Genomic DNA, 15,803 nt, shown 5'->3' with positions numbered 1-15,803 from the left:
TAGGAGGGGGAGAGGACTATTTATAGGGACCTTTAGGGTTTTTGGTGGGCCGTAAAAAACCCTTGATATTCTGGCAAACTACGAAAATACCCATTAACAGTAACAAATGGGCTTGGGCTCGACATCTCCCTCCTCAGCCCATTACATAATTGTCAATTTTACGATTTTTATATTTGTATTTTATTTAATTAATAATATAAGAGAACAACTAGTGAAACATAATACAATCCAATATTTTATAAAAAAAAAAAGTATATAATCCAGAAGTATGACCAACGGAGCATTAAAATACAAATACAATCTATAAAATACAAATATAATCAATACAAAGCAATATCATAATTTTTAATAGTATTGCGATAGTCAGTTTTGATGCTTAATTTTTATATTTATAAAATTAACAATGTTTTTTAAATAAACTAACAGTATTTTTTCTTAAGATTTCCTTGGAGTTGCAGAGATCCTCTGTCTTGTTCGATCAAGCTACTCCTCTTAAATAAGGTATAATTTTTAAGAGAAAGCTTTAAGGCCAAGCAACCTTCATTCGATATGGTCGCACATAGTCTATGGGGATGAGTTGATAGAAGGACTCTCGCCCTAATTTCAATGGAATAAGATGTCAAAGTATAGTCTTAGAATACATATTAAGTGGTTGAATCACGATAAATTTAAATTCGCATTAATAAGTTATAGGGTTCAATTTCTTACTCTGCACAATAAGACAAAGCCTTCACTTATAATTTATCTCATCTATCGAAATCAATTACATGAGCGGTAAAAGATAGCGCAAGAGCGAAAATCATAAAATATCAAAGGATAAGAGAAAAAATTAAAGTAGCATAACGTTCTATTGGTCTAAATTCTCCACAAAAATCGCTACTAAATGAGAGCGAACGAAGTTAGTATGTCCCTTTAGATATAAGGGCGAGCCAAAGAAAAGTTGTAGCACTTTTCTCAAGAAAGGAATACAAATTGACCATTGAAGAAATTGTTCGATTCACTATTCAATTTGCAATCTGCTTGTTGTTTCAGAATTAAATAGATATCCTGATCTTCAATTTAGCCATATTATTCATGATATTTGGCCAAGTTATGAGCCCGAAACAGATCATTGAATTCACCACTTGTAATATCAAATTTCTAAAATTTAACATATTCAATTTCTTTTTGTGTTGATTGCACTTCCCATGTTTGATTTTATGGTTTTTGTCAATTAAAAGATGTTGAGGTAATTTTTTAACTCTTTGACTAAAATGTAACTATTTTTAAAATATTATAAATACTTTAAAAAGTAATTAATAATTTGTGAGGAAGTGTCATTAATGGATGGAAGTAGCCATTTTTTCATATTATATTGATTTATAGACTTGTCAAAATATTTTTTTAGTATTTTTAAATTTAATCTTATTTTCAAATCAATTATCTAAAAATAGTTTTAGAATATCAAATGATATTTATTGAATTTATCAAAAAATTTAAATTAAAAAATATTTTTCATTATATTTTCCCTATTTTTATTAAAACTTTATGCATAAAGAACTATGTCTTGAAATAAATTTTAAATAAATAATTTCAAAAAAAATTGACAATTCTAATATAAATTCACAAAATTAATGGGAAAATGAAAACCCCAATTATTAGCAAAATATCTAGAAATTATAATTCACAAATTATTATTTTTTTAATATGAAAAATCAAGGAGTTCCCACTGTACAATCAATTTCCGATCCAAAACATCCTAGCGTCTTTATAAACTAGGGCCAGCAATTTTGGACATGATCCGATTATACGATACTATACGACACGGAGTTAAGCGGGTTAAAATTGGGATTAATTGAGTTCGGATCAACCCGTTTATGACACGATTATTTTCGTGTTTTAGGCGGGCCAATCCGTTTAAACATGAAATGACACGATTAATTAAGCGTGTTAACGGGTTGACCCGAACAAATTAACACAATTATATACGAAATGACACGTTTAATTAAAATGATTAGTGAGTTGATCTGAACACGTTAACAGAATAATACACGAAATAACACGTTTAAAACTAAATAACACGTTTAACAGGTGACACAATACGACCCGTTTAAATTAAACAGGTTAACAGGTGACACGACATAACACGTTTAGTTAAACGGGTTAAACGGGTCATGTCGTATTACACGTTTAATAAACGTGTCGTGTTCGGGTTTAAAGAATTTGACACGATTATTAAATGAGTTGTGTTCAGGTTAACTTAATACGTGTTGTACGTGTGTCTCGACACGACACGATTACCACCCGCCAACACAAATTACCACCCCTATTATAAACTCATAGTATATTTGCTTTTATCTTATATGAACAAACAAGTTAGTGGCGGGTTGAAATTTAGAGCATGACCATTCAAATAGATAGTTAATACACACTTCCACACAAATATAAAATCAAACCCACAACTTTGTAATATTTTAAGCTTTCAAACGTGTGCAGCGAACTAACTACGTTTTGTTTTTGTCACACTAAACACTTTTTTAATGGCTTTCAAAATTTAGAAAACGTTGTTTGAATATTAAAATTACAAAAAGAAAAATACTTTAGTGTATGAACTATAAATGAATACTACAAAATTGAAGATTATAAAATGCTTTTGGAGTGCTCAAAGATTAGTCAAAGCCTAAAGCCTATTGTGTAATGACCCGTTATTGGATCTACGTCATTATTAAAAATTTTAATTATTTTGATTTATATTGGTTTATAAAGAAATTTAAAAGTTAAAAATTTAATTAATGGGTTGAGTTAATGGAATAGGTTTGGGCTAATGTAAAAAACCTAAGGCATTGGATACTTAGAGTTAAATAAAACTCATTTTAAATAGATTGGACCTAAACCATATGTGGATTGTACATTTCAAATGAAATGGGTTGGGTATTAAGTGTTACGCCAAGTTGGAAAATAAACTCTTTAGGCCTAAGGTGAGTTGGTCCTAATTAAATGAATTGGATTAGTGGGTTGGCTTTGAACCCATTTACTAAATGATAAGATATATTTAAATGAAAATGTAATTAATTATGAAATATCAAAAAAATGCTTAAGGTCTTTATGTTGGGTGTGAAAAAGATAAGGGTAAATGAAAAATTGTATAAATAGGTTTGATAAAGAAAATAGAAAAAAATGATAAATGTTCAAAAATGGCAGGAGAATAATTGAGCTTGTGTACAAGTAAAGGGCAAAAGAATCACTTGGAGGGGACATATGTCCCTCTCTTTCTCCATTCTCCTCTTATTTGTTTCTCTCTCATTTCCCTTCTCTTGAAAACTTCTTCTTCTTCATTTTTTTGGTCTTATTCTTCTCCATTTTCATCTTCTTTCATCTTTGACTTGAAGCTTCAAGGTGGAATTTTTAGATTCAAATGAAGGTTTTTCTCCATCAAAAGAAAGGTAAGTTCTCATTCCATCTCTTTTTGTTATGTAAGTTCTTCTTGCATGTCCTTTTGTTATTCAAGTTCCATTCCTTTCGTTTCAGAGTTATTAAATTTTTGACCAAATTGCGTATTTTGTACTCTTTTGCCCATAACTTTTTGTGGTTATATCAAAATTAAGATCCGTTTGTTAGATTATAAACTAGACTTCTTAATATTCGTTTTGATATATTACTTGGATTATTTGGCTAAGTATTGAGCATGTAAGTATTCTGTGAAATACCTATTTGAATCTGAAAGTTTTGTTTCCGTGTAATTTAACCATATTTCGATTTTGGGGGCATAACTTTCTGTGATTATATCCGATTTGTAATCTGTAATTTTTTTTTTTTAAATTAGACATCGTAAGTTTCATTTTGGTATAGGATTTGAATTTTTGGTTATGATTTGAACCTATAATCGTCTTGTTGAATTTTGTTCAAAATATTTTAATTTTACTATAGTAGTTCTATCTTGTTTCGTTTTTTTGGGAAATAACTCATTGTAATGATTTTTTATTCTGAATTCGGTTATTGTTTCAAAAACTAGAGATATGAGGCTTTGATTTGATATATTTTTCATGAAATTTGACTGATAAACGAGCTCAAAATAGGCTTTTGAAATGACCCTTCAAAATCTAAAAATTTTCTAAAATTCTGCCTAATTAATCCTTTTTGTGTTGGATACTTTTTCTATGATTGAGATGATATTAACTTTGCTGATTTTACATATCTATTTGATGTATTTTATTCGAAAGCCTCAATAGAGTTTTGATTCACTATATATTTATTAAGAAATGACACATTTATTAATTAGGGTCTAGGGTCATTCAAGATTTGGTATTTCTTGCATGTATAAATTTTCGTTTATTGTAATTGTTGTTGAGGTAAAAATATACTGTAAATATTGATTGGGCATTTCTATAAGTATGAATGAGTAAATAAATGTATTTAAATTTACCATGTGATCATGAGATAGTATGCACCTTAATTTGTGCATGATAAGCATGATGTGGGATTTTTCTTAATTATTGAGGATTGACATGAAATTTGGATATATATATATATGTGTGTGTGATGCATAATTATATTGATTTGCATGCCTATTATTTTGCGTGGCGACTATATCTGCGGGTGAGAAAAGAATATCCTATGAACGCTTGATGCGAGTTGAGGTGGCCATAACCTAACATGCGAGACTCAAATTTTAATTGCTTCTTGATGTATTCTCATGATATATGTATGGATATATTAGCCATAGGAGCCTTGTGGATTATGTGAAAAATTCCTTATTATTGATGCATGTGCATGAGTATGGAAATGAATACATGGTATGTATAATGAACATAACATGAAAAATAGTTGTAAATCGAAAACTTATGAGTTGTGTTTTACTGATACCCTTTCATAGAGTCGTTGTTTACTCTATCTTGGTTATCCATGCATTTGATTCTATATTTTCATACTTTATATATACATACTTACCAAGCCTTGTAACTCACATTGTTGTACTCTCATGTTATTCCAAGTAAAGATAAATCAGTTGTTGAGGGCGAGTGAGTTTAGGGTTAGAGGCGTACAAAACATCCCAAATTAGAAGGTCCTTGTTAGTGATTTTGATATGGGCATGTTATGAGGAGATTTTTATTTTGTTGTTTACATAAGTGCCATTGTTTACATTTGTGTAGGCCATGGTGCCAAGATGATGTAAAATTGTTGATGTTATAAATCTTTATGTTGGCTTCCACTTATTTTATCTAAGGATAGTGTGTATGATGTTGAAATTAATTGTTCTATATCATTCTTATGATAATTTCCTTTCGAATATCATATGCTAGTGGGACTATTTGGGAGTAGGCCACTACATATTGAGACACAGAAAACTAGAATGATTAAGAGTAATCAAGTGATCTCAAATAGGAGGCCCAACTGATTTCATATCTCAAGACCCAAGTGACCTCTCTTGGAAGTCTATCTCAACGTCATTAAGGGACCTTTCTAAGAGAGGTTCATAGGTCTGAGAAGATCCTTATTTAGGAGACGACTTTCATGGGACACCTAAACCCAGAAGCCTCTCTCCAAACAATGCAAGAGATTATTTTAGAAGACTTAAAGGACCCAATAGACCTAATATTCAAATATTATTCACATTAGACCATGAATAACGAGTCAAATCAACTTTCAATGTGTTTGTCTACAAATTTGAAAGAATATTTGATATGCTTGCCAAAAGATATGGCTTTTCAAGTATTATCCTCTCTATAAAGAGGATAACTTTCATTAGGTTGAGGTATGTTAAGAATTTTATATTGAGTACAATTAACTTTATCTGTATTGTATGTTCAAATCAAGATACTAACATAAACATAATTTAAGTGAAATCACTCGTAACTCTATTTGATTTTCTTTCTTGTAAGTCACCCACAAAACTTGGTTCGAGACGCTTTCATGTTACAAACAATATTTAGGCTGTAAGAACTTTAATATATTAATATTTATTAAAAAATATTAATGAATATTAAAAATAGTATATATTTATTATATTATTTTAAAAAAATTATATTATTGATGCTTTATATATGGTATAAAAAATATTGAAATGCACAAAAAAATAAATAACTCATATTTTTATATTGTTGTAAAATTAAAGGTACACAAATATTATGCAAATCCCAAGGCCGAATCGATCGGAGGCGGTCACTCCAAACCCTTTCCGATCCATCCACCGTCACATTGTAATTACGAATAATACAACTGATGACAAGTAAAACAACAGGAAGCGACGCGTTTTTGCTTTGTTAGTTGGCCGGCGACGGCGGAATCAGCTGACGCGGCGGCAGAGGGTGATGCCGTCGCCAACGGGGAGCATGCAGATCTCAATCCGGGGATCGACGGCGAGGGCCTTGTTGAGTTCCAGCACGAAGTCCCTGTAGTAGCGGACGTACTTTCTCATCGGAGCGTCGGGCGGCGCCACCACCGAGCCGTTCCAGAGGGTGTTGTCGTAGCCGATCAGCCCGCCGACCTTCACCAGCTCGATCAGCCTCTTGTGATAGTTCAGGTAGTTGTCCTTGTCGGCGTCCACGAAGATGAAATCGAACGTTCCGTGATACTTTCCCTGCAAATTCTTCGTTAATCAAATAATGAACTAAGGTTTAAATATATTTTAAGTTAAAATTACGGTTCAATTTGGTGGGTTTGAGGATGCTTACGTCTTCGATCATTTGGTCGAGAACAGGCAGAGCCGGGCCTTCTCTGAAGTTGATTTTGTGGGCGACGCCGGCCTTTTGGATTATGGGCAGGCCCAAGTCGTAGTTTTCTCTGTTAATGTCCATTGCCAAGATCTGCACTTTTAATGTGTTTCGTTATAAGACATCCAATTCTTTGGTAACCAAACGGGGATGGTTTGTTCGCTTTGTCTGGGTGGCGAGACAAGCCCATAAAATGGAACGGAATGGACGGAAAAATTGATACAAACAGTCTACAGGGGACTGCTTGTTCTCGCTGTCTGGATGGCGAGAAAAGCCCGGAAAAGGGAAATTACTCTCAAATCAATTTTGCCAGCTAGAGAAGAGAAATTTCAAGGACGAATTTCTTTGATACCTTTCCATCATCGGGGAGAGCAAGGGCGGTGGCGAGGAGAGAGTAGCCAGTGTAAACGCCAATCTCCATGGTGTTCTTGGCGTTAGTCAGCTTCAAGAGCATGTTCAAGAACTGCCCTTCATCGGCAGAGGTGCTCATGATGTTCCTGTTTCACCCATAAAAAATCAGCATCCGAGACGATGATTTTCCCCGAAAACTGAAAAACCCCAAGATCTCGAAACTCACCATGGATGCTTCGCAGTCACTTCCCTGAGCTCTTTCATGCATTCCGGCTCTCTTGGATACACGCTGGTGTCAAGTATATACTGCAAAAACCAAATCAAATTTCAACAAAATCAAACCACAATCGAAAAAAACGAGAGGTTTTCGACGGAAAACCGCCGGGAAAATGGTTTACCTGGTAAAGAGCATCGCTCTGCAAAAGGCTCTTGTGGCCGACTTCTTGGTGTCTAAGAGTCTGGTTTTCGCCCGCTCCGTTGTTCGCCATCGCTGCAAATTAATCGCCTCTTTGTTTCCTTTTCCTCTGCGTCGAGTATTGATCGTCGGCTAGCCGTGGCCCTGTGTTTGGGTGGAGAGAAAGTGAGGGGTATATATGGATGGAAAAGTCCGGTTCAAAGAGGGGCCACAGGGTCCGGTCCGGAAAGTAACCGGTCGGGGGTTGGTGAGGGACTTGCACAGTGCGAGTGGGTCGTATTCAAAACCCACCCATGGGACCCGCCACCAACGAGTTGGCCCGATTGAGTTTGGAGCACATAATCCAATTTAGAAATTTTAAAACTAAAAATCCATAATGGGCAGTCTCCAATTTTAATAAAATATTTATTTTTATGACGTCATTCTTACAATTTTATTTATATTTTATAATTTTTTAAATAAGAAGTAAAAAATTAATACAAAATTATCACTAAAAAATATTGCAAGTACCATGAGACTAATCGAATATTAGTGGGTTTAATATTAATTTATTAAAAATGAAACTCATAATTTAATATTGATTTTAAATTATCTTATTATTGAATATTGAGTATCATCCCATGTGGGAGAATGTTTTTTCTTTTTTATCCGTAATAATTATAATATATTTGATATTAATGCCAGGGATTCGGAAGGGGGAGGGACACACAAGTGCACATTGACTCTGGTGGAGGGTTGGTGAAACGGCACTGGACCCCACAAGGACACCACCGGGATTTCGTGGAATTTACTTTGTACTTTTCGAATTAAAATTTGTTAATAAAAAATTAAAGTTATTTCCATATATTTACCCATTCTTAAAAGTGGAGATCGTATCATTGTCTTTCATCCCATGCTATATAAATAAACTTATATGTGAAATTAGTATGCAAAATAATATACAACAAATAACACTCATATTTGATGGTCTGAATTAAACTCCATACCCAAATTAAAATAATATAAAATAAAATTTTCATTAGAGACTTTATTTATATAAAGAATAATGTTATTGGTATACCTTTGTATATGCATTATGCTACACAAAGATGTATCAAAAACAAAAATATTCCTCATGAAACATATAAAAACGATAGATATTTGGATCATAATATCTCTTTATGTAACCTAAGATGTACAAAAATAATATACATCTAATATGATTCTTATATAAAACTATAAATGTAAATAAGTCATTATTTATATCTAGAGTAAAGTATATTATTTTGTAATGTAAAATCTCAATATATTGATCATTTAAAAGAATTAATGTAGTCAATTTTTTTTTCTTTTTTTATATCTATAATGACATAAATCGATTAATGAATGATCACTCAAATTCTACACTTTAAATTATAAATGACAATTCAAAAATAATTGTTAAACTTAAAATCTCAATTTTGGGAAATATCACAAATATAGAATAATTTTGAAGTTAAAAGCATCATTGTATTTTGGTAGAAGTTTGGTGGGCTCCTCCTCTTGCTTTGGTCAGAGGACAAGCAATAGAGGAGGCTAACAACCAAGAAAGAGAATTGGAATAAGGGCAAGAGTTGGTGAGGATGGATAGAAGGGCCTCCACAACCACAACCACAACCACAACCTAGACTTCCTACTTTGTACCTGCAAGGTGGGGACATTTGCCCACCCTCCCTCTTTGCAAATTACAGATCTGCCCTTACCTAACCCAATATATATATATATGTATGTATAGCCTACTGCATATGTGTGTGTATATAGTTTGTTCATGGAGTCAGCCACCAGCTTCATATTCAGTAGCCCTTCAACTTCGGGAGGATAGAGTACATTCCCATCATTATGTTATCCTTTAAGCTTCAGAATCATAGCATAGCACTAGCCCTTTAAGATATTCAAGCAAATTTATAGTAAGAGTCATTTGAGATGGTCATTTAAGATATTTAAATAAATTTATAATAAGAGTTATTTGAGATAATATTTTTGACGTCTCAGAATTAAACTCGCTCATTATTTTTTTTAAGAAAGTATATATTAACAAAAAAATCGTAAAGTGTCAATTGCTTATGTTAGGACATATCCTGAGCAATTACAGAGAAAAAGTTAAACCAATATATGAAAAACACCAAAACAAACTAAAACAAAAAACAAAGACAAACCATGCTCAGAGCATATTCAAAACGAAAAAAGAAAAACTGGAGGCAAACAAACTCGCCTATTATTTGATGGGAAATTATCCCATTGCAAAGTACTAGAGTCGAAAGGGATACCTCGTGTCTCAAGAAAGGGGTATCAACACTAGATATATCAAATTGGGTTAGCCAAATTAGCTATCTTGCACCAACATTTTCAAATGTCCAAGGAACATTTGCCCTTTGCTTGAGGGGTAAACCTGCATAGAGATGGAGGAAGTACGAAGCAACCAAGTTAGAAGAACAAGCGGCTTTATTAGCACCTAATGTTAGCTTAGAAGTTGCGTATATAGAAGGATATACAAAACCCCCAAAAAAGGATGGCATAGGTAGAAGGATTCTATCAACAAATTCAACACAAATTGTCCAAAAGGCAGAACTAATTAAGAAACTGTGAGTTAAAAAAGTAAACATCCTATCTAGTTCAACTGAAATCTGTCTGAAGGGCAGGACTATAAGGCATAAGTTGAAGGATGGATTCTATCAACAAATTCAACTAGTATCAAGAATTCAATAGGGTTGCTTGTTCGATCTCAAAAGGTTGGCCTCATCACTAGATTAAAGGAGGGCATGCCTCCATCCCCTCCAACTTGGTTCCCCTTCTTCTTCGAGCGTGATTCCAAATGAAAATAGCTATAGAGAACCCTGTTGTTTGACATGTCATATGACAAGAGATGAGATACACCCTGTCATATGAACCTTTCTTCTGAATTCCAAAGCATTGGAGAGAAGTAAGTATTCACACTTTTTAGTGCCATCATCATTTCTTAGACATAAAAACACTGGTCATTTTGCTGATTCAGATCACCAGAGACTTCCCTATTCTTAATATCAATGATATATAACACAGATGCTAACAGGAAGTTTAATTTCAATGGCCAACTTTAAGTTGCTAAAGAATCTTGGGAAGAGATGTAAATAAATCTTTGATATCTTTCACATATTTATTCCAAAAGAGAAAAACAAGCATGAAGCAAACGTACACTTTAGGCTGCACAAAAATGTACACAAGGGACACTATAGGCATTCATAATCATTGCCTGCTGGGTATTTTGCCTACAAAAGTATTTACACTACGGTCACCTGATGATTCTATCATTTGGAACCAACCTATGTCTTTGGCATTTTTCTTCTTAGACAAATCATTTCTTCTATTTTTTCATTTATTCGTACCTTACATAATTATCTTACAGGAAGGGAGCATAAATTGATAAAAACCAACAGAGCTTCTGCTACTAAAAGAAACGGAATAATCACCAAGTAGTTATGCTACTGAAAATTATTACAATTTTCATCTTGTACCAGCAAAGTCTGATTACCTTTCTAAATGAAATGGAATATGTTGACAAATAATCAATGTAACATGGACTCATTTACAGACATCACATAATTATGTCCTTCAGAATTGTGAAAAATAAGGATGTGGCATATGTGTCTGATACTTGTATCCAAATCCATAACTTGGATCTTCTAAGTTTCAATGATAGCTAAAAGAAATGAAGCCTGCATTCAATAGAAAAGAAAATTCAAGGATATTGCATGAATAAGACATAGAAATCTCTATTCTTTTAAAGCTGTTTAAGCTTAAGGATGGAGAAAGGTAAAATCTCAAAATTTACCCTCATGAGAGTTTTTACCTAAACATGACTCAGTTATGAGTTTTAGCAGGATATCATTAAGCTCAAGACGTGTAACAGTAGGAAAACTCAAATTGATTGAGACCCAATCGCTGAAGTCAATAAATGGCCAGGCCAACACAATTGAAATGTATGTGAACATTCACAAGAAAAATTTTCTTCAGTCATTGACATGAGCAATGGAAGGTGTTTGGTCGAGCATATCTCTTCCTTTTTTGCTTTGCAGGTGTGGTACTTAGAGGAAGTGTATTTAGCTCAACTCAGATCTTTGACCCTTCCATGGAAAAGTCCTCCTGCAGTAAGATCAGGGTTAATCAGATTGAAAGTGTGAAAACACAACTGAACAAGAGATATGGCGACCAGTCGTTGCCTGACATTCTGTCAGTGGGAATGAACATATATTATTGATATACAGTAGTGTGTGCAGATGATGGAGAAAGTGAAACAATGATCCAAGGATATGTGGGGTATGTAGCTGTGCTTGTTCATCTTCAAATTCTCTCTCTACAAACTAATCAAGGTAAAGAACTTCAGGGTGGAGGATCCATACCTGCAAGTCCGTAAGTCCAGCTTCTATCCCACAAAACACTGAAGTCCTTGGTTTGAAGAGATCCTGAGCCCTCCTTAACCTGAATTAGTAGGTTGTAGTTGTCGGAGCTATTGGAGTCACTAAAGACACAGGAACCGATAAGGATGCTCTGGACATGCATGTCAGAGGAGCAAATAGGAGCAACCAGTGGAGCAGAGCACACAGCGTGGCTTGTAAATAGGCCTGTATGACAGCCTATGGAGTGGCATGTGCCACAATCCTCTGAAGCAGCCTTGTGGAGTAGCTTATGGCGCAGCCCAGTAAACAGGCCTTTTGGAGCCGCACTTGAGATCATATTCAAACATGGCACGGAGAGCTTCTACAATCAAATCAAGGGGTATCACCGCATGGTGAGTGTCTTTACTGGGAGTGGCAGAACTGGGGCGCAAAAGTCCAGTGGCCAAGGGATGCTGCAAGTGCCCAAACTTTATCCAGTTGATAAAGCACACAAACTATTATCTTTAGCCAGTTTTCAAGACAAGCTCATAATTGAAGATAATCATGGAAATGCACTCAATGCTTGGAAGGAGAGCTCATGGAGCTGCTCACCTCAGAATGATGCGAGTACCCACAATATTTGTTGACTTTTGACTCAAAATTCAATCAAAGTCATTAGTTTTGAGTTTTAAAACTTTGGTTAGGCTTTAATTACCTGTGCTAGTCTCATCTTTAGTATTTAATCACAATTTTAAATGAGAAACAGGTTAAGCTTTAAACAGAAAACGAGGATGCTATGAAGTAGAAGTCGGTATAAGGGCTATCAATTCCAGAGCCAAATAACAGATTTCATTGGGAAGATGATCATTTATAGACAAATTAAATCACCAAAGGAATGAAATAATAAACAGCTTTATACTGCACTTTTGTCTTCCAAAAGCAAATGTGGCGTGAAGTTAAGATTTTCCCATTATCAAAAGGAAAAACTTTCACAAAACTGATAAATATATTTACATGACTGACAACGAAAAGAAGCCTTACTTTCCACTAGGGAAATAACAAAAGATTGGCCACCTTCCAAGGCCAATTGCCAAAAGAATGCAGAGACAACCTTCAAGAATCAATTAAGGTTAAATTCAGTGAGGCATTATCAGAGTAATGTTCAATTACCTATCTAGAGAATGCTGTCAACAGCCTAACCTCAAATTCACAAATTCCTTATTTTCTTAATCAATTTGTGACTGCCTCGAACTACCATAAACTATTCATCGGTCCGACTTATGGATCTCTGCGGCCCTTGTAGCCAATGCACTTCTTATAACTGAAGCCTTCCCCTCAATTGAATTCTCCTCCATACTAGTATCCCCATGGAACCGAGAGCTCTCGTCATCTAATGTGCAATCAACCAATCCATCAGAGGAATCCGAATAATCCTCCCTCATAAGCAAAACATTGTGCAAGATTGAACAAGCACCGATATAAGCCACTGCAATCTTGAACTCTGCTTCAATTGGCTTGTTCAAAACCCCCCAGTGCTTCAAGTTGGATATAGTCTTAAGCGCCGATAATCTCATCGAACGATGAGCCTCGTTGAAATTTTCTTCCAAAGAGCCGGGAACCGGATCAGAAAATGGCACCAGCAACCAAGGTAGTAAGGGGTAGTCTGAATCGCCGACCAGATACTGAGGCACAGCAACGCCGTTTATGTACACCGGCGGTGAGTCCAACAAACTCCCGCCTTCAATGTCTTTGTACAAAGTTGAGGATTTAAGAACTATTGAATCGGCTTTGTCTCCCCGGAAACCTGCAACAATGCTCAGGATTCGAGACGATGAATCCACTACTATCTGCGCCGCAACACAGGATTCGGAATTGTTCGTCAGAATTTTGAATCTGGTACAGTCGATGACTCCACAGCAATTGGGCATTCCGGTGAGGGTTTCGAATGCGGCGGAGACGGATTGGAGTTCGTTGGCGCTGGGATACCCGACCCAGAACCGGAAATTGGTGCATAGCACCCGGCAGAATTGCTTGACGCAGAACTTGATGGCCGGCGGCGACACGCGGAACCGGCGGGAGATCTCGGGGTAATCCGCGCCGGTCGAGAGCCGGAAGAGGCCGATTCCGAGCCGAGTCTCGGGTGACAGATTGAGCGGCGAGCCGACCGGGTCGCGACACTCGAGCAGCGGCTCGAGGAGGCCGGCGAGCCACTCGAACGTCGAGGGACTCATCCTGAAGCAGAGCCGGAACGAGTCTGGGTCCCGAGGGATCGCCGAGTCGACCCCGCCGAGTCGACTCAACCCCGGACCGGGCTCCTCCTCATCGTCGTCGTCCGTCGAATTTAGGTCCGTGCAATGGCCTCGTTTTCGCTTTCTGGAACTGGACAGTATCGCGACGGTGGCGGCGATTTCCGAAAAGGACTGGACGTGGTGGATGAGAGGAAGAAGATTCGAACAGGAAGTGGAATCGGTGGATGTGGCGAGGGGATTGGCTGACGGGAAGAGTAACAGTAGGAGGAGGATTTCGGAGACGAGAGATGAAAGCAAAGCCGCCAAAGCTCGAGAATCCATTTTCTCGCCGATTTTCTTTTCTTTTCTTGGGGAATCGGGATTTGGAACTGATCTGACCAAATCAGATCAGAGGATTTTGTCTGGGAAAGGAAGAATCTCAGTGGAGGAGATGCTTAAATACGACCGTGCGCGCGTGGTCGTTTACCTCGGTTGCACGTGACTGCCTGCGTCGGAGTGACGTCATCCGCCCCGCTGGCAACACGCCAAAAAATGGTCATTATTTTTGTTTTACTTCTTCTTTTTTTTATTTGTATTTTTATAATAATAAAATTAAAACTCACTTAACAATTCACAAATCTGTTTGCTGACTAAGAAATTATAATTCAATTATTTTTATTTTTTATTTTTTTCATTCAGTTTAAATCCAATTGATTAAATCATGATCAAAATTTTTAATAATTTTAAATCTAAAACGGGATTGATTTGAAATGAAAATTAAAGCTATCAAACAAATATAGAATTTTTTTTATATGAAATGAAAATGGAAGCAAAAAACGTAAATGCTAAGATAAAACAAATATAGAATTTTTTTTATAAATATAATTTTAATATAAAAATAATTATTTAATATATAAATAAACATAAATTTCATAATATATTTAATCAAATATAAATATAAATTTTATCATCAATAAATCATAACTTATTAATTAAAAATAAATAATAAATTAAAAAAATATACAATAAAATAATCAAACCTGATCAAATAATTTTAAAATATTATTAAAATTATAAAAAGACTTAAAAATATATTTTTTAGTATTTTTTGAAGTTTCGAAAGAAGAAATGTCGAAACGACACTCTTAAGGAGTTTTCATACATCATAGACACGGTCGATAGCCTAAAATTTTATAATATATTTTTATAATTATAAAATTGAATCTCTGATTTAAAATAGATAAATCTTATTTAAATTTATAAAGAATAAAACCACGAGACAAAACTACAAACCATAGGCCGTGTACCTGTAAGGGGAACTTCGTCATTGGGCCATGAAATGAAGCCCAAAATTGCAGCAAGTTTGGCCCATTAATCCTGGATTGTGTACTGTTTTCGTCACCCATTGGCATCATTTTTTATTTTTTAATATATATATGTGTTTGATGCAAAGTATATTATATAAATTAATTTATATTCAGTTAATTTATATAATAATAAAATAATTGAAACTTAAATTTGGATGATGGCTTAGATCTGGCTTCGTTAGAACTCATCGAACATTAATCATTGCTACTGAATTATGAGAATTCGTGTCCGAATGAGTTCTCATTATCATTTGGTTATGGGTTCAATTCTCATCATTCGTCCATAATAAAATTAAATTAGTTTCACAATTTACTCTTTTTTTTAAATAAATAAAATTTTAGATATAATAGAAATTGATTGAAGATGATATTATATGACCTCG

General features: G+C 34.9%; 2 protein-coding genes across 6 annotated transcripts; both read right to left on the bottom strand.

The window, feature by feature from the left end:
• Positions 1 to 6,053: 6,053 nt before the first annotated feature.
• On the bottom strand, positions 6,054 to 7,613 carry LOC127801325 (caffeoyl-CoA O-methyltransferase). Its single transcript, XM_052336323.1, has 5 exons — positions 7,439 to 7,613; positions 7,267 to 7,346; positions 7,042 to 7,186; positions 6,651 to 6,782; positions 6,054 to 6,556 (listed from the first exon to the last, which is right to left on the bottom strand). The coding sequence occupies exons 1-5, from the start codon at positions 7,526 to 7,528 to the stop codon at positions 6,263 to 6,265; spliced, it is 741 nt and encodes a 246-aa protein (XP_052192283.1). The 5' UTR covers positions 7,529 to 7,613; the 3' UTR covers positions 6,054 to 6,262.
• A 3,308-nt stretch (positions 7,614 to 10,921) lies between these two features.
• Positions 10,922 to 14,468, bottom strand: LOC127801324 (protein ALP1-like). Of its 5 annotated transcripts, none has more exons than XM_052336321.1 (4): positions 13,026 to 14,468; positions 12,867 to 12,936; positions 11,850 to 12,313; positions 10,922 to 11,592 (listed from the first exon to the last, which is right to left on the bottom strand). In XM_052336321.1, the coding sequence occupies exon 1, from the start codon at positions 14,393 to 14,395 to the stop codon at positions 13,091 to 13,093; it is 1,305 nt and encodes a 434-aa protein (XP_052192281.1). In that variant the 5' UTR covers positions 14,396 to 14,468; the 3' UTR covers positions 10,922 to 11,592; positions 11,850 to 12,313; positions 12,867 to 12,936; positions 13,026 to 13,090. The 5 variants fall into 5 exon arrangements, with proteins under 5 accessions (XP_052192281.1, XP_052192279.1, XP_052192280.1 ...); XM_052336318.1 differs by having other exon boundaries at positions 10,925 to 11,165; positions 11,300 to 11,592; positions 12,867 to 14,468; XM_052336319.1 differs by lacking the exon at positions 12,867 to 12,936 and having other exon boundaries at positions 10,923 to 11,592; positions 12,996 to 14,468.
• Between the last annotated feature and the right edge of the window lie 1,335 nt (positions 14,469 to 15,803).

The sequence above is a fragment of the Diospyros lotus genome, chromosome 5 (genome assembly GCF_014633365.1).
Source record: "Diospyros lotus cultivar Yz01 chromosome 5, ASM1463336v1, whole genome shotgun sequence".
NCBI lineage: Eukaryota > Viridiplantae > Streptophyta > Magnoliopsida > Ericales > Ebenaceae > Diospyros > Diospyros lotus.
The sequence above is the reverse complement of the archived record's forward strand: the minus strand, read 5'-3'. Positions and strand labels throughout refer to the sequence as shown.